The sequence below is a fragment of the Ursus maritimus genome, unplaced genomic scaffold, assembly GCF_017311325.1.
Source record: "Ursus maritimus isolate PB19 unplaced genomic scaffold, ASM1731132v1 scaffold_1, whole genome shotgun sequence".
Taxonomy (NCBI): domain Eukaryota; kingdom Metazoa; phylum Chordata; class Mammalia; order Carnivora; family Ursidae; genus Ursus; species Ursus maritimus.
In genome coordinates, this window is record NW_024423343.1 from 1,180,857 (window position 1) to 1,207,102 (window position 26,246).

The 26,246-nt window shown below is 58.9% G+C and overlaps 1 protein-coding gene across 1 annotated transcript in view; it reads right to left on the bottom strand.

Moving 5' to 3' along the window:
• CROCC2 (ciliary rootlet coiled-coil, rootletin family member 2) overlaps positions 1-26,246 on the bottom strand; it is a 65,374-nt gene that overhangs the window by 8,470 nt on the left and 30,658 nt on the right. The window contains 14 exon segments of the mRNA XM_040636314.1: positions 4,192-4,325; positions 5,103-5,223; positions 5,598-5,779; positions 5,913-6,270; positions 7,840-7,920; positions 7,951-8,007; positions 9,056-9,215; positions 9,807-10,024; positions 13,409-13,552; positions 16,385-16,498; positions 17,616-17,792; positions 18,344-18,513; positions 19,010-19,137; positions 22,708-22,901. Coding sequence (XP_040492248.1) covers positions 4,192-4,325; positions 5,103-5,223; positions 5,598-5,779; positions 5,913-6,270; positions 7,840-7,920; positions 7,951-8,007; positions 9,056-9,215; positions 9,807-10,024; positions 13,409-13,552; positions 16,385-16,498; positions 17,616-17,792; positions 18,344-18,513; positions 19,010-19,137; positions 22,708-22,901 — 2,238 coding nt within the window.

Genomic DNA, 26,246 nt, shown 5'->3' on the forward strand with positions numbered 1-26,246 from the left:
CAAGATGGGAAGGTGGACGGGAGGGCATTTGGGGGTGAAGTTTCTGAGTTCAGTCTTGAGAGGTTCTGCCCAGGAGTCACTGGATGTGGGGGACAGTGTCACAGAACCAGGTGGCTCTGGAGGCCCAGGGGAGAGGAGACTGTCCTGGTGAGAGGCCAGAAAGGGAGAACACAGGTCCCGGGCCAAGTGGATGTTAGAACAGAGGGAGGAGGAGGAGACGGCAGCCCAGGGAGGACGAGAGGGCTGGCAGAAATCAGGAGGGAGAGATTAATAGTCTCTGTGGAACGCCCCAAGAGGTCGGGCAGACACAGACCCAAAAGGGACCCTTAGGATGGGACCAAATGTTTCTGATGACCTTTGTGCGTGTGCGTGTGAGTGAGGGTGGAGGGAAGGGCAGCTCTTCCCAGAAGCCTGGCTGGGGGAGGGGAGACAGGGCCAGCAGAGAAGGGAGGGGATGGGGGGGGGCACAAGAGGGTGTTTGTTTAGGAAGAGGGAGACTGGGCACGGAGCCGGAGAGGAAAGCCAGAAGGCACCGGGCCCCCCAGTGAGCCATGCAGACACCAGCCTTCAAGTCACAGGTGCCTGTCTGTGCCGGCGAACACAGCGTTCACAGCAGTCGTGTCCCGGGTGCCGTGTGTCTGGGGGGCCTCCCCATCCTGTCTCTCACTCAGTCATCCCAAATGCTGACGTGACCGTGACCCTGCTCATGGAGGAGGTGGATTCAGAGGAGGGAGGCGAGTGACCCCCTGGTGGAGGGGCCAGTGGGCTGAGCCTGGACGCATTTCCTTTTGTCTGATGCTTTAGTACTTTAGAAATGGACATCAAATGCCGGTGCTTGCGCCTAAAACGGCAAGGTTTCACCCTTCCCTGCAAGTTTGGACACTACCATTTCCTATTTGTGCATGTTTCCAGGAGAAAAGCAGAGGTTCCCTTCAAATATGGCTTGAATATTTCGTGGTATTTTAAAGAGGCCCAAACCCCTTATGTGAAGCCTTATTCTCCTCTTGTAATGACTCAACTTTTATGGAATTCAAATGAACCGTAATAATTGAACGGCGCCCCGTTATGAACATTGCCCGCTGCGCCACTGACTTCTTCTCCTTTCTTGGGTCGCTTTCGTTCTGAGTCCTGGTGAGGTTCTGAGCCTAGGAGATGTGGGCCAGGCCAGCGAGGCTTGCAGACCCAGGTTCAGTCTGAGGGTTCAAGGAGCCGCGGGAAAAAGGGAAGTGCAGCCCCACACAGGGTCCTGCCCTCTGGGAGCCCTCGGGCCTGTCCCAGGAGAGCCCAGTGCCGGGCGGCGCTCAGATATAAGGGGGACTTGGTCCCTGGGCGGGAGCCAAGGTTCTGGTGCCGGTCACCTCTGGACTCTGCGCTGTCTGCCTGCTGGTTTGTCCACCGTTGTGCCAACGCCTCCTGCTTTGACCACACTAGGCTTATCATCAGCTTTGCTGTCGTTTCTCAAAATTTCCATTAAAAATCTCAAACACCTGTTCTTCTCCGTAAACTTTGCAATCATCGTGCCCTGTTTCCCTCCAAACATACCATAAAAAAATGGACAAGAGCAAACCAAGAAAGCAAGCAACCGACCGACACCTACAAACCAGGACACACACACAGATCCCCCAGAAGCTGATCAAAAGAGCCCAACTGCCCCAGAGCCTCCCCTCACCAGTGGGACTATATGTCAACAGAAAGAGACACAAACACGTCATCATTCTTTTAAATAACCCTTGCATTAAAGTAGTAAAAACGGAAACTCCTAGAAAACTGGTGAAAAGAAAAAGAGTTCATGCCAGAAATCCATGGCACACACACCCAACTGCAGGTGGGGGAGATGGGATAACACGAAACGCTCTGTCGAGAGACAAAGCCCGCATGTAAATCCGTCCCTTACTCAGTTTAAGAAATGAGGGAAATCACAACAGCAGTATTAACAGAAGCCAAAATGAGTCACCGTAGGTACAAATGAGAGAAGAGATAAAGCTGATTCTGTGAAAAGACCAACAAAACAGACGAACGGTTGGCGGGTGGAATTGAGAGAACCAAACAGAAATCTCCAGCGCCACGAGACAGGTACGGCCACGACACAGACGCAAACACGATCGGGCCGGGGCACAGGACGGCTCCAGCTCCGGGCAGGACGACGATGTAAATAACATGACCAACAAGCAAACAACACGTGTAGGGCCTCAGCCCTGCGTGCCACAGTAGGAGGGGGGAGGCCGCGATGGCCAGAGGGGTCCCAAGAGGAGCGGGAGGAGGCGGGGGAGGAGCCGCTCCTGTGGAGGTGACGGGAAGCCACAGGCTCTCAGGGCAGCCGGGGCAGTGTATTGCGGGCGGCAGAGAAAGGTGGAAAGCCCACTGGTTCATCGTATGAAGAGAGAACCATCGTAACAGCCAAACTCAGAAATCTGGCTCCCTCCCGGGCGCGGGGCAGTGCGTCCAGCTGGGTGGACCCTGCCCACCTTTGTGGCCTGCTAGGCCCAGTCTGCCAGCCCGCAAGCTTCTGGAACTGGACTGACGCTCAGCTGGGGCCCCGGAGGAGGGCTCTGGAGAGGAGGGCTCCTGAAGGATTGGTGGCACCGCGAGGACCCCGCGAGCCCCTCTTGCCTGGGAGGCTGCGACGTGGCTCTGACAGGAGGACCCCACCGGCCGCCTCTCCCAGGGGCGTGTGCGCCTGCGCTCCCCCTGCTTGGAGGCCGCCAGCTGCCTGCAGGACTCTGGGTGCCGCGTGGGGTGCGTGTCCTGATGCCCTTCTGCATTGTTGACCTATTGAATTCCCAGAGTAGCCCTGGAAACGGGGAGGGATTCGCTCTCAAACAAGAATCTTACTGTTTGCATAGCACAGCCTACCATTTAATTAGAAAAATATGTTTTTAATTAACTTTCTCTTGACAAACACATTGGCTCATGTGAAACGGGGGGAAACCCAGTCCATGAAAGTGAAAGCACTCATGTCAGAGGCAGACCTCGCTCTAGAACACGCTGGTGGCCTGGCCACCTGACCTGCTGAGGGCAGGCGGCAGGGAGTGTGGCCGCGGGACCTGAGCCCCTCGTTCCCTGCAGACACTTCTGCTTGGACCTGCTGTTCGTCAGAAGGCCTGGGGCCTCTGGGCCTCCGGTGGGTCTGAATCGCCCTCCCAGGTGCCCACCTCAATGGCCAACAGGTTACAAAAGTTGGGAAAAACCTTCCTCAGGGTTGGAGACCAGAGACTTTGGGGGTTCCGACGAGATGGAGGCAGACGGAATCAAGTGGCCTAAAAATAGAATCACTAGAATTCTAGGAACAACTTGACATGATGCTGATAGATTTTTGTACCCACACTTCAGTGAAAAATTGAGTAAATTCTTAAGGAGAAAAATTACCATGGATAGAGGAGCTGAATGCCGTTCAGAAGAGCCCTCTGCACCCATGCGTGGCAGCCTCGCACGGAGACCTGCCAGAGCCTTGGGGATGCTGATGCATGGCCCGGGCTGGAGGGGAGGCCTCCAAGGCCCCCAGTCCCCTCGCAGGCAGGTGCCGGACAGGAGGAGCCCGGGGACGCCCCCCGCCTACCGTGCCCCTGAGAACGGAGCCTTCACCCTCCCGGTCCCTGGAATGGGAGAGTTCCGGAAGCGCTCCGTGCTGCGTCCTCGGCGGCCCTGCCAGCTCCCCTGTCCGGCCAGGCCTTCCTCACCCCCAGCCCAGCTTCCTCACTTGAAAGCAGGGGACCCAAGGCCACCTTCACAGCATAAAGACCCTGTGTGGGGACATTTACCCAAATTCATCCTGTGTAGCACCCTTCTGTCTCTGAGTGACACGGTGAGCTGGCCCTGCAGCTGTGTTACTGTGACCCCACACAGGGCTCCGAGGCTGGGCTGTTGTCATCCTAGGCCTGCCCATGTGGCCACAGAGAGATGGACAGGCCGGGGAGACCGCGGATCTGCCCTGCCTCCGGCCCCCACCAGCTCTGCCACGGAGGCCAGGTCGCTCCCTACCCAGGACAGTTTCCCCAGTCTGTAAAACAAGGGCAGGGACCAGCTCCCAAACAGCTCTACCAGGGGGCCCCCGATGAGCTCTGCAGGGCCACCATGTCCCTCGAGGCCACCTGCTCCGGCCCAGCTGTGCCTCTGCCCATGGGGACCAGAAACCGCCTGTCTCCCAGAAGCCTTCCTAGTCTCCTCCCTCCCACCTCCGGCCGCATGCCCCACCTGCAGCCTCCGCTTCTCTCGGCTGGCCGCCCGTGTGTTTGCCAAGTGCTCCAGCTCCAGCCTCTGCAGCGCCGCCCCCTGCAGGGTCTTTGCTGCCTGGGCGCTGCTCATCTCTCCCTCTGCCTGGCGCCAAGCTGTGGGGCAAGCAGAGGCTTGCCTGGCTCCCATCCCTGAGGGGCTGCCACGCGGGGATCGCCCCCGCCCATTTCCCAGGCAAGGAAACTGAGGCTTTGTCAATTTAGGTGTTTGGCCTCTGGATGGTGGGGGCTGGAGAGGCCCCCCGCTCTAGTAATTCCCCGCTTCTCCCATCTGAAGCTCAAGGGTCCCTGGGGGCGGGTCTGGGGTCCTGGCTCCCTCTGCCTGCTTCTCCTTCTCTCCCACCTTCTTTCCTTCCACAGACATTCCTCCTTCGAGACTGTGCTAGGCCTTGGGCCTACCTCCCGGGCAGAACCGCTGATGGGGGGAGGATAGTAATGCAGTGGGGGTGATCAGCAGGGCAGGGGCGTTCTCTGAGGTGACAGGGGTCAGAGAGCTGATGGGGAGGTGGGCCTCATGACTGTCTGTGGAAGAGGGTTGGTTGTAGGAGGTCTGCACAGTCAGTGCAAAGGCCCTGAGGTGGGAACTGTAAGAGGCCAGTGTGGCAGGGTCCAGGGGCCCTGCAAGGTCTCTGGACTCTCTTCCCTTGTGATGGGGAAGCCACTGCTGGGAAAGCCGCCCGTCAGCTGCCACGTGCCGGGTACATCTCAGGGAGGCACGCAGGTTTGGTGCCGCCCCCGCGGCCCACGCCTGAGCAGTTCCCAGGACCATACACGCCTGGCAGCCAGGGGCAAGGACCCTGGGGATCCCCTGGGGAGGTGGTGGTGTGCCCCTCCCAGTGACCCTCGAGGGCAGGGGGAGGGAAGGGAGGTCACCTTCCTCCGCCTCCGCCAGCGCCTTCTGCAGCTGCCTCACGCGGCTCTTGGCCTGGGCACACTCGCTCTCCGCCTCACTCAGCCGGCTGCTCAGGCTCGCGGCCTGGAAGTGCCAGTCGTCCTGGGCGGAAGGACCCAGGTCAGGGGGCCGCCTGGTGGGGGAGTGGAGGGCCCGGGTGTCCGGCGGGAGGCTTGGGGGGCTCGGGCGTGCTGACCTGGACCCCAGTGGGCATCATAGCGGCACCTGGAGCCAGGGCCCTGCGGCCCTTTCGGAGGAAGAGAGGACCCTGAGCCACTTGGGGCGGTCGAGTTTTGAGAGACCAGGGTATTTACTGCTATTTATCGTGCCCAACAAAGGACAGCGTGAACACGGAGGTGCCCAGTGACCCACGGGGCCCTGCTAGGGTCTCAGCAACCTGGGATGGATGCATGGACAGTGATGTGCAGCTTCCCCTGTTGCAGGAGCTCCCGGGGCGTGTCCTCCCACTACCTTACCCGTTCCCTCTGGGCATCCCGCAGCTTCTGCTCGAAGTCCCGCAGGGCGTCTCGCACGGAGACCACGTCCACCTCTGGGCTGTGGACCCCAGGTGTAGGTGAGGGCCATCGCACTGGTGAGCAGGACCGGGCAGGGGGGCTGGCCCTCTGCCGCTGGGAGCGAGCCTGGATGCCATCTGAGCCTGCGGGACGGTGCCAGCTGAGGGGACGGGGTGGGGATGTGCTGACAGCCCGCACCCACAGGGAGCTTGGGGGGTCCTGGGGGGTGTACAGAGCCGGGACAGGAGCCTGCCTGAAGCCGTTGAGGACACTGACCTTTATTGGGGAAGCTGGGCCGCTTGGGGGAGCCTGAGGGGCTCTGTCCCTGGAGCCCCAGGCCACGGCATAGCGTGGACCACAGCCGGCCCAGCTGGCCCTCCGAATCCCGCCTGGCACCCTCGGCCTGAGCCAGCTTCTGCTCCAGGCTGTGGATCTGGCGACCGGCCTCGTCCAGGCGTGCCTGCAGGCCCTCTGCCTCCACGCCGGCCTGCTCTAGCTTCTCAGAGGTGATGCGAAGCTCAGCCCGGAGGGTCTGCTCGGCCCCCTGGCTCTGATAGAGACGCTCCTCCAGCTGCTTCTTCTGGGCCTCCGCACCGGCCTCCACCTCCGCCAGCTTCTGCTGCAGCCTCAGCGCCTGCGGGAGGGACGCGGAGCCCTCAGCCCAGAGCCCCCTGCCCTCCGAAGCCCTGCCCCCAGGCATCTTGTCCTGTCCACTCCTGAGGGAGCCCCTCAGATGCCCTCCTTGGCATGTCACAGCTGGGGGGACCTAGGACCCACCTCCCAGTCGTGTTTGGCAGTGGGAACCCCTGAGCCCAGGTGGGGAAGGACACCCCAGGACGTGGAGCCCATCCTGGCAGATACGTGAAAACCCCAGTCCGGACGGAACTGAGACCATAGGCTGTCCCCTTCTGTGGCCTGCCGTGGCCCCACCTCTAGCTAGTCCCAGGCTTGTGGCCTGTGGTGGCACGGGCCGGGTCAGCATCCTCCTGAGCCCAGGGCTGGGGAGCCTCAGGGTGCCTGACGCTACGCCACGGGCTTCTGAGGGCCAGCACGGTGGGTCAGTGGAGGGCGGCCCAGCCCCCACAGCCTCCCCTAGCCCATAGAACCCGTGGGCTGCCCCCCTGCCTCTCTCGGCCTGGGCCACAGTTTCTCCCTTCTTGCTTCACTCCAGCCCCCCGGGCACCCCTCCCCATGGGTCCTCTGCTGGGCCTACTCCCCTCTCTTCTCTGGCGGCCTGGCCCAGGCGCAGAGGGGCCCTCCCTGACCCACTGCCCATCTGTAGCAGCCCACCCCTTCATTTCCAGTTAGACCGCTCTGTCTGCTATTGCAGACCCTGCTCACGGCCTGACCCGTGCCCCTGCGCCCCTGGGATGGTACCTGCACCCACACGAGGTGCCCTCTCCATAACTGTGAGCGAACAGTGGGAACACCGGGGACATCATCACCCCTAGGGAAGTGACAAACTTGGAGGCCACAGACCCTGTGCCAGACCGTAAGTCCTGGGTGGTAGGCCTGGCCCAGGGGCAAGGCCAGGCCTCGTCTCAGTTCCTCTCTGGGCAGCCACAGCATTAACAACTCCATTCACAGCTGGAGGTGAGGGGCTGCAAGGTCGCACAGGGGGTCACACAGGTCGTGGGAGAGGAGTCCATGTTTTCTGGTCAATGCAGCCACTGTGTGCATGACTTCGGGCCTGAGCCGGGGGTTCCGGGCAGGCCAGGCTGTGAGCAGGGGTGGGTATGAGGCCACCTGACCACATGCAGCTCACAGAGCCAGGCCTGAACAGAGGGCCTTTTGAGCTGCTGTCGGGGCAGAAGGACCCAGGTGTGCAGGGAGAGAGCTGGTGGGAGTGTGTGCACGCGTGCACATGGGTCAGGGCCTTGCGGACACACGTGCAGGTGTGGGTGTATGTGGGTGTACTCCGAATCCCGAGGCTTTTTGAGAATTGGGCATTTTGGGGGCCCCTGACTATCCCCCAGCTCAGAACGCTCACATCGCCTGGGTGAGACTGTCCCTTTCTGAAACATGAGAACCCTAGGGGACACAGGGGTCACCATTTTCCCTGCGTTAGCTCAGCCAGAGCCCCTTTCCCTCCACCCCGGCTGCACCCGCTGGGAAGTGGGAGACAAGACGAGCAGGTGGACGCACAGAGCTGGCCCGGCAGCCCTGCCTCCCAGCCCCTCTGGAGCTCCGGCAGCCCTCCTACCTCCCTCCGGGCACCGTCGCAGGCTGCCTCAGCCTCTGTGGCCAGCCTCTGCGTCTGCAGCACCTCCTGCCGGCTCTGCTGCTGCTTCTGGGCGTCCTGTGCGCCCTGGACCTGCAGCTGGTTCACCTCTTGGCTCTTTCTCCGGTTCTCAGCCTCCAGCATGTTCACCTGTGAGTGTGCGGCGTTGATGGGGTTGCCGGGGCCCTCCTGGACCCTTGCCTCTGCTCGCATGTCCTGGGGGCAGGGAGCCTTCCTTCGGGGCAGTGCCCGCACTCAGGACATGGGAGGCGGGGGTGCCCTCGGAGCCAGGACACCGTGTGGGAAGGAGCAGGCTGGGGGCGGCGTCAGGGGTGCGGCTCCCGGGTCCTCGCCGGCTCTCACTCACAGGGACCCTGGTCCCACACACCTCTCCATGTGTCCGTGGCCTCATGTGAAAAGGAAGGTACTAGAACCTTCCTCACAGGAAGGCTGTGGGGGGTAGAAGGAGGTAGGTGCAGGAAATGCGTGGTCCGGAGGGAGCACAGGACATCTCATGAACCTCTCCAAGTCTGAAGGAGTTTGACAGAATTGGCTGCAGAGGCTTGGAAAGGCCTCCGGCCTCCAGGGGTGTCTAGGCCCCTCCTCTGAGCCGTCTCGGCACCCGGTGAACTCAGCCTAAGTGGCTCTTGACTTTGGAAGTGGAGGCAGATAGATGACTCAGGGCAGCCGTTCCCTGAGCCCCGAGGTGGCCATGCGGGGAGGAAGCCCCGGCTGGGCCCGGGGGGCACCCCAGCTGATGGTCAGGCCATCCCCGGGCCACATGAGCCCGGCCACTGCAGGCCGGCCCAGCGCTGCCCACAAGTCTCCCTCTGTGAGGCTTCTTGGCGTGTGCACCGTGGGGCAGAGCCAAGGCGTCCCCTCCGCGCCCTGGCTGAATTCCTGATCCTCAGCGCTGATGAGTGTCAAAGCAGTTGTTCTCAGCCATTAAGTCTGAGGCTTGTCATCTGCACCCCCTGGGGCACATCTAACCGGGAGCCCCATGGGTCTAAGCAGGGCCCTCCAGCTGGTGGCTTCAAGTGTGGGGACAGAATGTTCCAGAGACACAGGCAGCAAGGCCATGCCCTGGAGCTTCCACTGCAGGGGGTGAGTGCCCTGCGGAGCGTGGGGGGAGAGCGGGGCCCAGGCGTGGGGCGTGGGGACACCTCTGGGGGTGGGGCTCTGGGACGGCCGCCCTCACCTGTCTGCCCAGCTCCTGGAGCTCCCGGCGGGCCTCCGCCCGTGCCTTCTCCACCTCCCTCAGACTGGCTCGCAGCTCACAGGCCTCCTTCTGGGCCAGGGCTCGGGCCTCCTCTAGGACCAGCACCTTCTGCTCCCCTTCTTCCTTGGATCTTTGCAAACTGAGCGCCGTGTCACAGGCTGGGGGTCTAGTATCTCCCACAGAGACCTCCTGCCACCCACCTGGCTTTGGCCAGAAGCCTCCCCCGTGGCTCGGGTCTCCTCCTTGGGGCTGCCTCCCTACCACCTTCGGGGCGTACGAGGTCCGAGCGCCCAACTGGCTCTGCCCCTCGCCATGTCTCTGGACCCTCCCCCTGCTGTGCTCCTCTCTCCAGCCACACTCCCATAGACCCAATGTCCAGCAGCAGCCCAGCACCTCTGCGAGGGTCACAGTTCCAGCCTCGCTGTCCCCGGAGCCCCGGACCAGGCCCCGCGGCCTCCGTCTGCTCCCCAGCCCTTGGCTGTCTCCTACTGGCCATGTGGGACGCACCGAGGGCAGGACAGGGGTGTCGGCATCTCAGCCTCCCCCTCCCCCCGCACGTCGGCACTGTAGAGCTTCACGTGGGCAGTTGGCACCCTGGGTCCGCTTAGTGAGTCCACCCCACCACCATCTGGCCCGTGTCAGGAGAACGCCCACACCCCACATCCTTTGTCCCTGGATGAGCTCTGGGGCTGGGCAGGCTCCCTGACAGGTGCTCCAAGGGGCCTGGTACCTGGCCTTCTCCTGCTCAGCCCTGCGGATCGCAGCCCGCAGCTCAGTGTTGGAACGCTGCAGCACCTCCTTCTCACGGGCCTCATCACCCAGTGCCCGCTGGGCCTCCAGGACCTCCCTGCGAAGCCCCTCACGGCTCTCCTCGCTGGCCCGCAGCTCCCGACGCAGCACAGCCAGCCCTTCCCGGGCCTCGTCCAGCTGGGCCTGCAGCCTCTCAGCCTGGGGGAAGATCATGGGATGTATGGGGGTCAGGAGCTGTGGATCGGCATCTGGCTCTGGTCTGGCAGCACCAATGTACCCCCAGCCCTGTGTCCCCAAGTGCTTGAAGGAGAAGCAGGTAACCTGGATTTGCCCACCTGGGGGTCACCTCTCCTACGCCGTGAGGCTGCAGGAGCTTCACGAGGGCTGGTCCTGGAGCCCGGGGAGGTGACGCTCTGACCCTCCTGGCCTCGTGTTGCCCCTTGCCCCCTCCCTAGACGCCGGGGATGCTGGTCACTGGTCAGCCCCCATGTCCGCACTGTCCCCACTCAGGTCCAGCGGCCTGTGCTTGATGGCCCGCCCCACCTGCTGTCCCCTACAGTGATGGCGTGGCACAGGGGACTGCCCACCCTGATGTGGGCAGCAGGGCCAGCGGCCTGGGCTCCCAAACCCCGCGTAGCTGTGGGCACATCCACTGCCTTGGCCCTCAGTTCCCTATCATATGGGAGGCCGGGGGAGGGGTGGTCTCTGGGCGGTGGCCCTTAGAAGGCCCCCCTGGACCAGGCCATCCAACCGCTCAGGTGGCAGGTGCTCAGTGTCTCACGAGTGCTCTGTGCAGAGTGCTCCCCAGCGCGGACACCGCAAGCACAAGGGGGTGGGGGCACCAGGGGCCCCGGGGGCAGGCTCTGGAGCCAGCGGGAGCCACGCGCTGCACCTCCACCCCGGTCTCGGGGCTCAGCAGCCCAGACTCTGGCCTCTGCAAGCGGACCCAAGATTGGGAGGGGCTGTGGGTGAGTCCTTGTCCCCTGTCCCTGCCAGACCTGTTCCAGGCCCAGAAGGGGACACCCATCACACTGTCCTCCCCACACCAGGACCCTCCACACCCTCTGGGGGCTTCTAGGCAGGGCCTGCCGATTCTGTGGTTCTGTGGGAGGCCCAGGAGCTGAGCCCGGGCCAGAGCATGGGTGGGGCCCGGGGTTCTACTCACGCTGCCCTGGGACACAGGGTGCCTCTCCTCAGCACCACCCCCTCCCCCAACGCCCAGAGAGGGTTCCTGGAGGAGAGTGCAGACCCGGGAAAGGGCCAGCCCACCCTCAGCACGCATGCGACAGGGTGGGAGGTCGCCAGGCTTGGCCAGGACATCTGGTCTCCTGCTTCCCAGGCTTATGCTCTGGTCCTGAGCAGGACACTCTAGAGAGCGGTCCATGCAGGCCTGGCTGGCCCCCAGGAGGAGGTGGAGGAGGCCAGCAGCACCGAGAGAGGGGAAGCCACAAAAATTCTGAGCAATGTCAAGGCGCCACTTTGCCAAAAGCAAACCCCACTTTGCCGGCTCTTTCGGTGGGACATTGTCCAGGCCCCCGGCCAGCCTGGCTCCTGGGTCCACCCGCTGTTATTGTTGTTCTGTTTTGGGGAAGGGCCTGAGCCCCTCCTCTGCTCCCCTCCCACCCCTCACATGTGGGAGCCACAACCGTGTGGAGCAGTTTCCGCAGAGCTCAGCAAAAATCCACCACGAAGGTCAAGGACCAGCAAAAGGCCCGATCCATCATAACAGAAACTGTTTTCATTTCCCAGGGCCGAGGAGGTGAAAACAAGCAAAACAAAGCCGGAGAAGGCCCCTCCCCCGCACCCCCACGGCCTCCCTCATGAGAACAACCGTCCTTCTTACAGGAATTTTACAGCCAAATCACTTAATGGGATTATAATAATTATTTCTTTACTAGAAATTGTATCAACAGCGTCTTTTGAAATCTCCTGCAGGGGGTGGCCCCAGGACTCTGCACAGCCGGCGGGAAAGCAGGGGAGGGGTGTTACGGGGCTCTGGCCTGCGCGCGTGTGCGAGCACACATATGTGCGCTCCGTGTGCGTGTGTGTATGCATGCAGCACCTGTGAGCGTGTGTGCATTTGCACACGTGTGTGAACGTGCAGACCCATGTCCACATGTGTGATGCGTGTGCGCACGCGTGCAGTTGCGTGTGTGTCCATGTGTTTCCCTGTGAGTGTTGTGTCTGCACATGAGTGCAGGTGTGTGCGTGCATGGGGTGTGTGCACGTGTATGAACCGTGCCGTGTGTTCACGTGTGTGTGTGCGTGCACACGCGTGTAGGGCTTTAGGCAGGGCTGTGAGAAGCCTGGACCTTCCTTCAGTTTAAAGGCTGTGAAAACGTCAGGGTTTCCATGGCAACCGGGCCAGCCTGGCGCCTGAGAGGCTCTTCAGGCTGCTCCCTGGCTTGCTCCTCCTGCCCCCTCGCCTCAGCCTCCTGCTCCCCCACTCTCCTTTCTGGGGGCCCCTCCCTTTCCTGGGGGGTCCCTCCCCTTCCTGGTGGTTCCTCTCCTTTCTGGGGGTCCCTCTCCTTTCTGGGGCCCCCCTCCTTTCCGGGGGCCCCCCTCTTTGGGAACCTGAACTTCTCAGGAGGCCTATGCTTTCTTCTTTCACGTCGCCAGAACAAATGTGCCCCCAGCGTCCTGGCCCCTCCCCTGCAGCCCCTAGTTTTAAAATCTCATTTTGCTTCCCCGTGTGGTCGTTGACCGGGCCTGACTTTGAAATCTGTTGAAAGGAGACCTTTCTCTTTGGGGGCCAAAGTAAACAGCCTGTCATGTTAAATCATGCTCTCTCCCTCCCTCTCCCTCTACTGCCGGGGCCTGCCCCTGGGGGCTGGGGGAGGGCCGAGGAGCCCCTTTCCTCTCTGCTGCTTGGTCGTGCTTGCGCTCCCCTGAGCTCTGGGTCAGCGTGCTCGCTGCCTGCGGCCTTGGCTCCTAGCCCGGGGACTGCACGAGGCCCCCCGTCCTCAGGGCCCCACCTGGGCGCCGGCTTACCCTCCCCCAGCCCAAATCCCTGGGCCCTCCTGCCCTCCCCTCTCCCAGGCTCCCCAGGTCCTGTCACAGCTCCCTCAGAAACACCTCCCCAATCTGCTTGCCTGCTGTGTTGCAGCCTGGCCAGCCTCCCCCAGGACTGTTCCTACCACGGGGCACCGGGCACCGTCACATGGCTCCTGGGGGCCCCTGTGTTGGCCTCGAGGCCTTGGCCAGGTCCGTGCATGGTCGCCCCTGAAAACCCCACAAAGCCCCCACATGTCTGCCCCTCCACCCCAGGCACCTCCAGGGCGGCTTCACCCCACCTGGAGCCCCGTCCCGTGGGGTCTCTACCTCCTGCCGCCTCCAGGCAGAGCCTGGCCAACACCACCTCACCCGAGCTCTTCCCAGGGCTGGTACGCTGGAGGGATCTCTGGGCTGAGGGTTTGACTTTCCCCTCCCCGCTCCCCAGGTCACACCTGCCTTTTGGGAAGGCCTTCTCTCCCCTTCTCCAGGCACCTCTCCCCTCTCCCTGCATTCCTGCTCTCCTGGAACTGCCTCTGGCACCCTCCCCCAGCACCCCTCCCCTCCCCGCTCCCCTGACACCCCCCTCACTTCTCTCCTGGCGTGGCTTTGCTCTGCCGCCATCTCCCGGAGACTCTCGCCCAAAGCCGTGGCCTCTCTCCGATGGGCCGAGATGGCCTCCTCGAACTGGGCCTGCAGGGCCTCCAGCTCCGCAGTCGTGGCGCTGACGGTGGCCTGGAGGGAGCAGCAAGCCGGCCACAGCATCCAAGGCTGGGGCAGCTGGGGGTCTGCTCCAGCCCAAGCGAGCAGCCAGATGCTGTCCTCGCTTGGGCTGTACCAGGTGGGCAGGGGCAGAGCGCGGCCTGGGGCTCAGGGTCCTCACGCCCACTGCTGCCAATGCCACCGGTGTCAGGTTCCCAGGGGACAAGGTGATGAAGCCCCAGAGGGGTCTCCCCAAGGTGGGGGAGCTGACCCCTCCGCCCACGCCTTTCCTCTGGGGTCTCCCGGCCCAAGGCCAGGGCAGGGTGGGTGGCAGGGGCCCAGTCAGGGACTCAAGCGCTGACCTCTCTCATCCCTAAAATGTTGCTGTTGGGCCCACCCCGCTGAGGGGCCAAGAACAGCCATTTGGCAGAGAGAGGGCCCTGCCCTCAAATGTCACAGACTTCGGGACTCCTTGGGCTGGGCAGTGAGCTCGGTGTTCACACCCAGGAACTCAGGGCTGGGCCTCCACCCTCGCTGGCCTGCCAGGCACGGGAGAAGCCCCCTAGGTCCCAGGGCCCTATGGGCGGGGCGTCCACTGGGGTCAGTGCGGGGGGCTCACCCTTCCCAGACGAAGGGCTTCTAGTCCCCCTCTCTGGGACCCTGCCTGTCCACATAGGGCCAGAAAGGCGGACCCCAGCTCAGAAGCCGTGGCAGTGGTGGGGAAGGGGGAGCCCTGTCCCTGAATCCAGGTGAACATAGGGGCCCCTCAGCCTGGCGCTTGGTTTCCTGAGCTGTCGCATAGGTGGGGGGTATGCACAATCGCTGCAGGCCTAAACGTGTGAGCAGCCAAGACACGCCTGGAAAGGGGCCGTGGGGCCGCGGGGCTGCGGGGCCGCCCCCGTAGAGACTTCACAGCCACACTCAGGCAGCCTAGACATCCATCTGGGACTCAGCTTGACGGAGTCTGCCCTCCTGGGGCCTCCCACTCAAGCAGACCCTCTCCAGCACTGGCCGGTGGGCACGTGGAGGAGGGGCGTGTGCTCTGGGCCCCAGGCAAGGCGGCAGAGCTCGAAGCTTTCCTTGTCCACGAGGAAGGACACCACCTACTTACCCGGGGCCTGAGGCTGACCCAGCTTCCTTGCCTGGAACCGCCCTCCCCCCTGCCCTGGCTCCAGGGTGGTCGGGGCCCCCAGGCGGTGGTTTCCTCAGCGGGGTGGGGGGGGGGCAGAGCTGGCTTCCTGTTCCGGGAGGCGCAGGTGCCCACGCCACTGGCCCTGTGCGGGTCTCTAAGAGACCTTCCCGGTCCCGCCTGCTGGGATGCGGTTGGCCGCTGCAGGGCGAGGGCACTACTTGGCTGGGGCTCCATCAGGCCCTGTCTCCTGCTCTTGGTGAAGGAGCCTCCCTGGCCCCTGCTGTCCTTCCCCACTGACAGGTATCACCTTGAGTGGCCGGGTCTGGCTATGCCCCAGGACGGGCCTGGCGTTGCTGTGGGGGCCCTGCCGGGAAGCCCCTGGGAGGGTTGTGAGCGACAGGGCACACAGGACACCCTCCGCCTGCCAGGGGTGTTTCTGATGGCATCCCACAACTGGCTTTCCTCAGCTGCATTTCTCCTCTCTCTCCCTCCTCTGTTGGTTTTAATTTCCACTTTCCATGCCAAGGTGGCAAAAGGACCCTTAACGAACTCCCTGAAGTGCCCCGCTCGCTGGCAGGCCAGCCCCAGTCCGGGCAGAGACTCAGAGCCAGCATGAGGGAAGGCCCCTGAGCAGGCCTCTCTCTGAGCTGGGGTGTCAGCCCCCAGGATCTTGGGGGGCGTTGCTGGTTCCCTGACCATGGGTGGGACTGAGGGGGCAGCTCAGTGGGGATGGGAGGAAGGAGGGTACAACCTCCTGGGCCCCTCACTCCTCCCAGCTGTGCCCATGGAAGGGCCACCCAGCCTAAGAGTGGGACAGAGCAGGGTGGGGGCTCCAGGGAGAGAGGCTCTTGGATAAGACTTTCCTAGGTGCCAGCAGCCCGTCCAGGCAGCTCTGCTCCCAGTGACCATGTTAGGCAGCAGTGAGGCGGGGGTGGAAGGTGAAGAGACGCCGTCGCTGAGGCCCCCCCATGGGACACAGCAGTGGGTGCTCCACCCATGGGATGGAGGCACAGGGCCCCCAGGGTCACTGCCTCCACTCCGAGTCCTAGTTGCTGCTGCCCGCCCTGTCCCCTGGACACGGGCTCCTGATGGAGTCGGGAGTCCCAGGTGACCCCAGCTGGTTGCCCGAGGCAGCCTCAGTGCAGTGGGGGCTGGTACCTACGGGGGTCTCTCCCGTCCCTCATCCCTCGGGGATGCCTCTGTGTGGGTGTCCTTCCCAGTGAGGGTCTGCCTCGGGCACAATGCCAGCCTTCCCAGGTTGGAGTTCTCCTTTGGAGACACCTGTCTAATGAGCCAGCCCCAGGAGGTGTTGCACACATTCCCTGAAGTCCCATTTTACCAAGTGCAGCTCAGGCTCACAGACAGGCAGGGCTGCGTGTCTGTGGCGCTGGCCGGGGCCCAGGTCTGGGTTCCACCCTTCTCTACTGCTGGCTCACCTGTGGCCTCTTCCTGGCCGAGCCTGCTGCTGGGGAGCAGGGACTGGCTCTCACAGCCCCCACCCACCACCAGCTTTGGTTCATTGGGTCTTTCCTTCCCATTAAGGCAGTGTTTCCTCCCAGCAGGAGACCTGGACATTCTCTGGGTGAAATTCAGGCTCGGGGGGCCAGAATAGAGGGGCCTGTGTCCCCGGGACCAGGCAGGAAGGGAGTGCACCTGGGGTCTGTCTGGCCTGCTGGGCAGGGCCGGTGGCCAGGCCGGGTGCTCAGGGTCTTGCTTGGGCCCACAGGGCTCACCTCAGCTTGCTCGTGGCGGCTCTGGGCCTCCTGCCGCACATGCTGCAGCTCCTGCATGGACCTGGAGAGCTCTTCCCTCAGCAGCCTCCCCTCTGCCTCTTTCAGTGACAGGGCCTGGCGGGATTGGCAGCAGTGCTTGTAAGGGTCAGGGACCTCTTTAAGGAGAGGCTGCGGCACAACACTGGGAGCTAAAGCCTCTGCCAGCACGTGGTGTGCTCCTGACTTCACATCCCTGCTTGGGAAGGAGCGTCAGCCCAGGGGCAGCCCTTGTCCCGAGTGGGGTCCACGGGACCTTTCGCTCTGTCTGACATGGCCCAGCCTCCGTGCCTTCGCTCAGTCAGCTCTCCACACACTGGCTGGCTGATCAGGTGAGTGGATGGTCACACACAGAGATGGATGGTGGATATGGAAGGACAGATGGATGTGTGGAGAGAAGGAAGGATGTTTAAGTGAATAGATAGACAGATGGTCAAGTGAGTGGTTGGATAGATGGATGGTCATATGAACATGTGGATGGATAGTTGGGTGGACGGATGGTTGGATGGGTGTTTAAGCAAATTGTTGGACAGATGTATGGTTAGGTGTGTGAATGGAAAATCGGGTATGTGGATAGATGGCCATGTATGTGGGATGGCAGCTAGGTGTATAGATAGAAGGATGGCTATTCAGGTGACTGGGTGGATGATTGACAGATGAATGGAGGGACAGTCAAGTGCATGGATGGATAATGGGTGGATGGATTGGTGGATTGGTGGATGGATGGATTGATGGATGGGTGGATGGGTGGATGGGTGGATAGATGAATTGGTGGATGAATGGATGGATGGATGGGTGGATGGGTGGAGGGATGGATGTATTGGTGGATAGATGAATGGATGGATGATGGATGGGTGGATGGGTGGATGGACTGGTAGGTGGATGGGTAGATGAATTGGTGGATGAATGGATGGATGGATGGGTGGATGGGTGGAGGGATGGATGTATTGGTGGATAGATGAATGGATGGATGATGGATGGGTGGATGGGTGGATGGACTGGTAGGTGGATGGGTAGATGAATTGGTGGATGGATGAGTAGGTGGGTGGATGTCTGTCCACCAGAACTGCTGTGGAAGACCAAAGCTGCAATAGCAGTGACCTAGAAAGTTTGCCCTCAGAGCCCTCTTGCTGGGTCAGGGAAGGCACGGTGAAGTGGATGTGAGGGTTCCCTGCTGCCTCATAGTCCCCATTACCTGTTGCATCTCATATTCCAGTTGGAGGAGACTCTCATCCCTCTCATGCTTCAGGCTCTGAATTTCCTCCTTCAGAGCCTCCCTCTTGGCTGCATTCTTTGCTACCAGCTTCTTCTCCTGTTCCAACTGGCGAGCTGCCACTTCCTTCTCCTCTGTCAGAGACAGACTCAGCGTCTCCTGGGCCGATGCAAAGGGACAGGCTGTGAGGGCTGCGTAGGTCAGGACATGTGAGACCAGCAGGTCCTAAGTGAGATCTGGTTCATGGGACATCAGGGCAGGACAGGTCCCCAGAGTTGGTTCACTCCAGTCAGCCATATACCCCCTGTCTTGCACAGTGACACCGAAGCAGGAGCTGGGTCTCACCACCTGGCCGCCCACGTTTATGGAGCGGCTCATAACCCTCTCCTGAGCCTCCACATTCATGAGCTGTAAAATATGTCAAGCAAGGCCTGCAGGGAAAGCTCCCTCCAGCTACTGGCCCTCAGACTGTAGCCAGCTCAGCCCCCCTGAGGTCTGGCCTCTTCTGCACACACGGTCCAGGCCCTGGAGAGCCCAGGCTCACTCGAATTAGGAAGAGTCCTCCTCTGGCCCCAGCCACAGCATGCCTGGGGCTCCTCTGTCTCCTGGCTGGTCTCCTAGGCTCCCGCCCGCAAGTGTCTGCTGCATTTTGGGACATGGTGGACTCTGGGGAAGTGACCAGGCAGCTGGGTGGCACAACGGAAGCAGACCTTCTCCCTGCGGAGCCGAGCCAGGTCCTCGCGGTGGGCCAGCGCCTGGCTCTCCAGGGCCAGCTGCGCCTCCCGTTCCCGCTGTGCCACTTGTTGCTGAAGCCTCCCCACGTCCCTCTGTAGCTTTGTCTCCTGGGCCTCCCACGTACTTGTCAGCTGCTGAATTTCCACTGTGAAGTGACAGGTGCCATCAGGGACTGGACGCAAGGCCCCCACAGCATGGAACCCCCTGTGGTCCTTACGAACTCCCTGTGGAGAGCCGGCCCCACAGAGGGAAAGCCACCTGCCCTGAAGGGGCTGCCAGAGTTGGGGGAGGGGTGGCAAAGCACTCTGTGCCCCACTGCAGTGTGTGTGTCCTAAATTCTCACCTTGTGCTGCTATGGCCAGGCCACCCAAGGCAGGGCAGGCTGCACAGGGAGCACGGGGGAGGAGCGGGGAGCCAGCATGCTGATCCCGAGGCCACCGCCTAGTGGTGCGCTTGGACCCAGCACTGGGTGGGGTGGGGGCCCATCCCTCCCAGACAGTAGTGGAGGAGCCGCTCAGCCCCGTGAGCTCCGGGCCTGTGTTCGTGCCCCTACAGGGGACTGGGGAGTGGGAGCAGCACATCTGGGGAAAGAGATCCACCGAAGGGGGGAGAGGAGCAGAGAGAGCCTGCCTGACGAGCACCTTGCAGGGCCTGCTGAGCCAGCCGCACGCTCTGGGCCTCTCCCGCCAGCTGTTCCCGCTGTGCCTGCAGCTGCATTGACAGCTCTTGGGTCTCGAAGAGGCTGCTCTCCAGAGAGTCCCTCTCGGCCCTGCAGAGAGTCATCAGACAGTGGGCCAGTCACCCAGGCAGTCCTGCCGACGCGGGACGGTGCAGAGTGTACTTGCTGGACGATGGAACGGTGCCCACCAAGGCCAGGCTCATCAGCCAGAAAACACAGAGAATGCACATCTCATTCATTTTAAATCTTTAAACCACATCAGGCCCTGCACAAAATGATCTTCCAGATGGGTTAAAAAGCTAAATGAAACAAAACAAAACAAACAACAAATAAACAACTCAGAACAATAAAAATAGTAGAGGGGCGCTTGGGTGGCTCGGCCGGTTGAGCGTCTGGCGCTTGATTGCAGCTCAGGTCATGATCTCGAGGTCGTGAGATGGAGCCCTGTGTTGGGCTCCATGCTGGGCGTGAAGCCAGCTTACGATTCTCTCTCTCCCTGTGCCTCTGCTTCACCCCTTCTTTCCCCACGCTCGTGCGCATGCTCTCTCTCTTAAAAAAAAGTCAAAAAAACCACAGAAGGGTATTTTATAATCTTAAGTAAGACACAAAAGCCAGGAGGCAAAAATAAAGAGGCCAGCAGATCTAAATACACTTAAAGGCAGGGGGCTGGTTGTGCAGAAAAGATGCATAAACCGGTTTAAAAGACAAGGGAGAGACTTGAAGAAAAAAATCTGTACTAAACAGACAAAGAGTTAATATCCACCATCTGGGAAGAGCCCCTGTCAATCAGTGACAGAAAGTCAGCTGATTCTACAGAAACATGAGAAAAATGACTGCAATTCACAAAGAAAACACGAGGGGAGAATGACCATGCAAACTTGCTCAGCCTTTCCGGCGCTCAAGGAAGTTCAAGGCACCGCCGTGAGAGGTTACTGCGCGTGCATCGGACTGACAGAACTTAAATAGCGGTAATAGTCAACGTGGGCAAGGACGTGAGGACCATTGTCTTTGCAGAGGGGAGGCCGGGAAATTTCAAACTTTTAAGTGTGCCTATCTTGGAGCCAGCAACTCCACTGCCAAGTGCCAGTTCTTTAGAAACGACAGAGGAAGCGGCACGGCGTGTACGAGATGCTCGCCGCAGCTCCGTCGGGGCCTTGACTGGACGTGGCTTCCGGGCTGATCAACGGCAGAGCGTTAGAAACGATGGTGCTTCTCGTGAGTTGTCGCTGAGAGCGTGGAAACCCGAGAAGCCGGGTGCCAAGCAGAAGGGCTCACGCGGCCCGGTGCCGTCACGCGAGGCTGCTCTGTGTCTGCGCACGCAGACGCCGATGTCGAGAGAGTACACGGCACGGTACGCAGCAACTCGCAGCAGCATTCGTTTCTGGGGAGCATGATACCGTGGCTTGAGGTTGTTGTCAGAAGACAGTCAAGCCGTCAGCATCAACCAGCCAACGAGCGTGGCCCCATCGCCACGAAGCTCTGCCCTGCACCGGGCGACTCAGGGCGAAGAAAGCAACCGGCCAAACAACACACAGGCAAACACCACAAACACGAACACACAAACAGCAAACACACAACCCCACCCAAGTTAATGGCTCAGGGAAGGCCATGGGCCATGGGGAACCTTGCTGACCCTGACGGGCCCCCCATCTCCCTGCACGATGTTGCCACCTTTGTGGGGGGTGGTAAGGCACATTGACACCTTCCAGGGCTCCCTGATGCCTGCAGAGCCCAGAAACTTCACTTCTCTGATATCCAGTCCCCCCCTTCCAGTCCCTATCCTTGCCAGCACCCCCCCGTTCCCCACTCCCCGCGTCTGTGTGAGCACCCCCTCTGTGGGGGATGCTCTCCCCAACACCTTGATCCCACCTCCTCCCAGATACCAGCCTGGTCCCCTCTGGGAGAAGTGGTCTCCACCCCCAGACACCAGCACTGTCACCTCAAAGCCTGGGAATCTAAGGGTATGTATGTCCAATCTCTCCTTCTGTGGGAGCCCTGGAGCGTCTCGGCCTCCAGAAGCAGAGGCCCGGCATGAGTAGCCAGGGTGCGGGCAGGCGCAGGGAGAGACTCCACCCACCTTTCTGGCAGGCGAGGGAGCTGGCACCCTGTGAACTGAGAACGTGTCCCTGCTGCTGCAGCCTCGTCAGGGCCTGGCTGTGGGGGCTGCAGGACCTTGAACCCGGGGGTCCTCTGTCACTGTCATCCAGCCCACCATGGGAGAAGCAAAGAGCTGCAGCAGGACTCCTTGCACCTGCCGGCTGTCAGCGTTCCCTGGGACTCATTAACACTGCCATGGTCAGACCCTGTAGCCCCACCGAGCAGCCAGATGGACGCTTGCTACGCGCGCGGGGGATCCTGTGTGCTGGGCGGACGTGGTTTGGCCTTGTCAGCAGAGGCTCAGACTGCTCACTGTGAAACGCTGTTTAACGAGCAGCTGGCTCTGTCTGGGGGCCACTGGGCTGCCATGTGCAGAGGTCCTGGGTCCAGAGGTCAGTGCTGAGCCTGGAGAGAGGATCCTGGGCTGCTGAGGCCTCTGCCCAGCCTCTGCCGGTGATCCGGGCAGCAAGTGCTGGCAGGTGGCAGGGCCCTCTCACCCCTGCTCTTCTGAGTGCCCACGGGGGCCTGGGAGGGGGCAACAGGCAGGGACACTCTGCTTCTGCTGACCCAGAGTAGTCTTCGTTAGGCTTCTGTTCCAATGTCTCTGTCAGTTTTCATTTGCAGAAGAGATTTGTCTGTGAGGATGTTTAAGGACTTGGGACTCTAAGGGTTCTCATGACCCCCAGAAACTGGGATTCCAGGAAGAAACTTTTCTACAAAAATACTTAGATGTTCTTGAGAGCCCACCAGTTTGGGAGCAGAAAGCCACCAGCTTTGGATTTCCACAGAGACCATGGACCAGATCAGCTACCTGGGCAGTAGCCCAGAGGCACCCTGTTCTCACCTCCAAGTGCTTGTTTCATGTCTTCTGGAAGTGGCCCCTGATGGTCTTTGAAGCTCACCTTGCCCTCAATCTCATGGTTCCCTGGGGCAGACACTGCCTGGCTTCAGGGATGGGCACATGACTCCAGCCTGCCAATCTGAGCCCTGCAACTCCCAGGACTGGTTCAGAACATCAAGTGGCTCATCCTGGCCAATGGCAGCAGCTTTGGGGCTTTGTGGGGAGAAGGGCAATATGTCTGCTGGAGGAGGGAGCCTGGAGTGGCTGTTGACCATTTGCCACCTCTTACCCTGAGCCTGCTGAGAACAAAATCCCCTGAGTTAAGTAGAACTGAGCAGGGAGAGGCAGGATTCTGATAGCACTGTGGGAGCACCTGGATCCAGCCTTGCCTGAAGCCGTGTGCACCCTGAACTTCTTAGATCCTTGAGCAAGACATCCCATGCCTTCCTTCTGCTGGTCTGAATTGGGTTTCTGGTTACTTGGAATCTGGCCCGTGTAGCCGCCTTGCTCAGGAGGGCCATCCCAGGGCTCTCACTAGATTCACTTCTAGATGCTCATCGGATCCAGGCACCGTGTTTGCCCCTCTCCCAAGCCTCTCTCCCAAGTAGACAGAATTGCTCTGTGCTCTACAGTCTCTGAGTAAGTGCCTGCCCCCTGCCTCACTCCAGGCTCTTCAAGGGTGAGGTCATGTGGACACAACCTGCTGGTAGGGCCCCAGGTACCTGAGGTCAGCTGCCTCCTCAGCTGTGAGCTGGACCTGCCTCTCCAGGGCCTCCTGTTTTGCCAGCAGCTGGGTCCGCTCCTCAGACAAAGCCTCCTTCTCCTGCAGGGTCCTCTGCAGACTGTCCATCTGGGCCTCCTGGTCCTGCAGGCTCTGGGCCAGCTGCTCTTCCAGGGCCTGTTTCTTGCATGTGACCTAGGGGAGGGGGGAAGGGACAGTCTGGCAGAGAGTGGGAGGGTGAGGGGTCTCTCAAGAGAAGGGAAGCAATTTTGTGCAGAATGGCATGGAAGAAAAGCTGGGGAGGAGAGTGGACAGAAGACAGATTGGACCTCAGAAATGCACGTGCATGTTTCCACAGCAGAGGGGCCTCCACTCTTACAGCCATGGTGGAGAAGGCCCTAAACCAAGCATCCCAGGGAAGAGCCAGCTGCTAATCTAAATGATAACCTTGGTTGGCCCACAAACGTCCAGGGGCAGGAAACATCACACAGCAATGGCAGCAGAAGATGGCAGAGGACTAACTTGCTGTAAACACTTCCATCAAGAACATCACAAGACTCTGGACAGAATATGAAATGGGCAGCTGTACAAGGCCTCAGAGAGCTGCCAAGGCAGCGGGGACTGAAGGAGCCGAGACCTAGAGGGAGGGACATGGAGGAATGAGCCCACCACTTGGCATCTCTTCTCTCCTCAGAATTTGCAGATCTAGAAGTTATGGCCCCCATTTCTCAGTTTCTAAAACTGAGAGTTTGTGATAGTAATATGGCCTCAGCGCAACAAAAACTCAAGTTCAGAGCCCTCATAGCAGACGGGTCCTAGAAAACAGCCCAGCTTTTAGCTGCATTCACCTCAGGGATTCACCCTGGCAGTGGAACTGAATCAGGAATAGATCATGCCTCGTAAAAGCTGAAGCTCAGATTTGGATCACTTCAACCAGGGACTATGGTGATCGTTTACCTTCACTGCCTGCCAGAATCAAAAGTAAGTGTTCTCTGGAAGAAGAACAGTGTCACCAGGATCCTCAAGTTGTTTCCACAATTTTTTACCTATGATATTTGGCATTTACTCAACATTACCAGGCATATCAGGAGATAGGATCATATGGCAAAAAACACATTTAAGAACAGAAACCCTGATGCCTCCCTGCCCTCTTGGGTACTCAGATACTGGAGTTATCAGACATAGAGTTTAAGATAGCTGTGATTCAACATTCGAGAAGATGGATAGCAAGATGTAGAATTTCACAACAGCACTAGAAGCTAGAAACAATCTAATTTTAACATATAGTAACCAAAATTAATAAATATATGGGTTCAATGTCAGCTTAGACAGAAGAGAGGACTACTCATCTGGAAGATAGACAAAAGAATGTATTCAGACTGAATCATGAAGAGAAAAAAGGATGAAAAACATGGAAGAGAGTGTAACAGACACATGTGACATGGTAAAAAGGTCCAACATGTGTGCAATTGATGTTGCACTAGGAGAGGGAATATTTGAACAGATACTGCACAGGAATGTCCCAATTCCAGTAAAACCCATCAAACCACAGATTTAAAATGAACCATGATCCTCCAACAGAACCAATACAAAGAAAATGTCACAGATACAAGGCTTAGTAAAGCTTCTGAATACCAAAGATAAAGAAATACACCTTTTAAAACCAGAGGGGAAAAACACATGTGAAGTTAAAATGAGCAACAATAAGACTGACATTTGATTTCCAAGCAGCAAGAAGGAAAGTCAGAAGATGGTGGGATGAATTCATCAAAATGCTGAAGGCAAATAATGGCTATCCTAGTATTCTATAACCTGTAAAGAAATTCTTCAAGCATAGAGACCAGAACTTTTTGCTCTCATGATGGTGAAGGAGGTTGTTGAGGACCAACCCTCCCACCTGGAACAGCAAGAAAATCTGAGCAGTGTACCTGCAACATAACTAACCATATGAGGGCCTAACAGGCGCCAAAATGAGACCCAAGGAGACATGGATCCAGCTGAGCCCAATACTCCACCACAGATTTTCCTTGTGGTGTCAGCCAGCTCCTAAGTAGCCAAGGCCCAGAGCCTTTGCAGCCAAAGATAAGGCCTTAGCTAGAAGGCTGGGAATTTGACTTACTGTTTCAGCAGGCTTACGAGACTAGAGAGACCTAACCTGGAGTTCAGAGCTACCAAAGCAGCTGGGGTTTGAGAGGTGAAGACATCACAAGGGAGGGGAGACTCAGATTCTGTATTGTTTTTAAAAATGGTACTGCTGGGGCGCCTGGGTGGCTCAGTTGTTAAGCCTCTGCCTTCGGCTCAGGGCATGGTCCCAGAGTCCTGATATCGAGCCCCACATCAGGCTCCTCCACTGGGAGCCTGCTTCTTCTTCTCCCACTCCCCCTGCCTGTGTTCCCTCTCTCGCTGTCTGTCAAATAAATAAATGAAATCTTTTAAAAAAATGGTACTGCTTTTTCTTCTCTTTTCTTTTTTTAAATATAACTCCAAAGAAGTACAGGGCCAAGGAACTGTGAATCTGAATGAGAAGTGGCAGATGAGAATCTGAGAAGTCAGGTAGAACTTTGGGCAGTCTTAACAGAATTGAAAAAACAAAACCTGGAGGTAGGGCTCACCAGAAGCTAGAGGTCCTGGTCAGCATCCAACACGTCCAGTGAGGGGCCTGGGAGAGCTGTGTTGTACCCTAGGGCACACCAGAAATAGGCTGGTCCTCACAGGATACTGAAACCCACTTACAAACCAGAGTGAGCCTATGCTGGCTAAGGGTGATCTGCCCCTGCTCTGATTTCCCAAAAGCAAAAAGTAAATTCCCTCTGGAAAAAGTTGATATCATTCAGAGCCTCAAATTAGCTCTGCAAAAACACAAAGTCTTATTCAACAAAATTATTATGCATATCATGAGGCAAGACCACGTGACTGAAAACCAAGAGATAAAAGACAATAGAAAGAGACCCATGAGGAGATGCAGATGTTGGAGTTATCAAAGACTTGAAAAAGATTATAATTAATATGCTGTGAAGATAAAGCATTTCGCCAGATAACTGAAGTGTGTGTGTGTACATAGTTAAAGTGACCATTTAAGGTAAAAATATGAGTAATATATTGTATAGTTTATAACAACACATGTAGAAATAAAATATATAGCAACAAGAGCACAAAGGATGGGAGGGATAAATGTAATAAATGTTGTGAAGGTCTTAAATTGTTTTTGAAGTTGTATAATATTATTTGAATATAAACTATGCATATCATAATTTTAGAGTAATTACTAAAATAATGAGGAAAAGAAGTATAGCTTAGAAATACCAATAGAGAACATAAAGTAGAATACTATATAAATATAGAACTAACCCAAAATAAGGCCAGAAACAAGGAATGTAAAAATGTGTTTTTAATGAGAGAAATAGAAAACAAGTGCTGAGATGGCAGAATAAATCCATGCATATCAATGGTTACACTAAATATAAATGGTACAAACACTCCAATTAACAAGTAGAAACTGTCAGAGTAAATATAAAAGCAAGACCAAACCATATGCTTTTT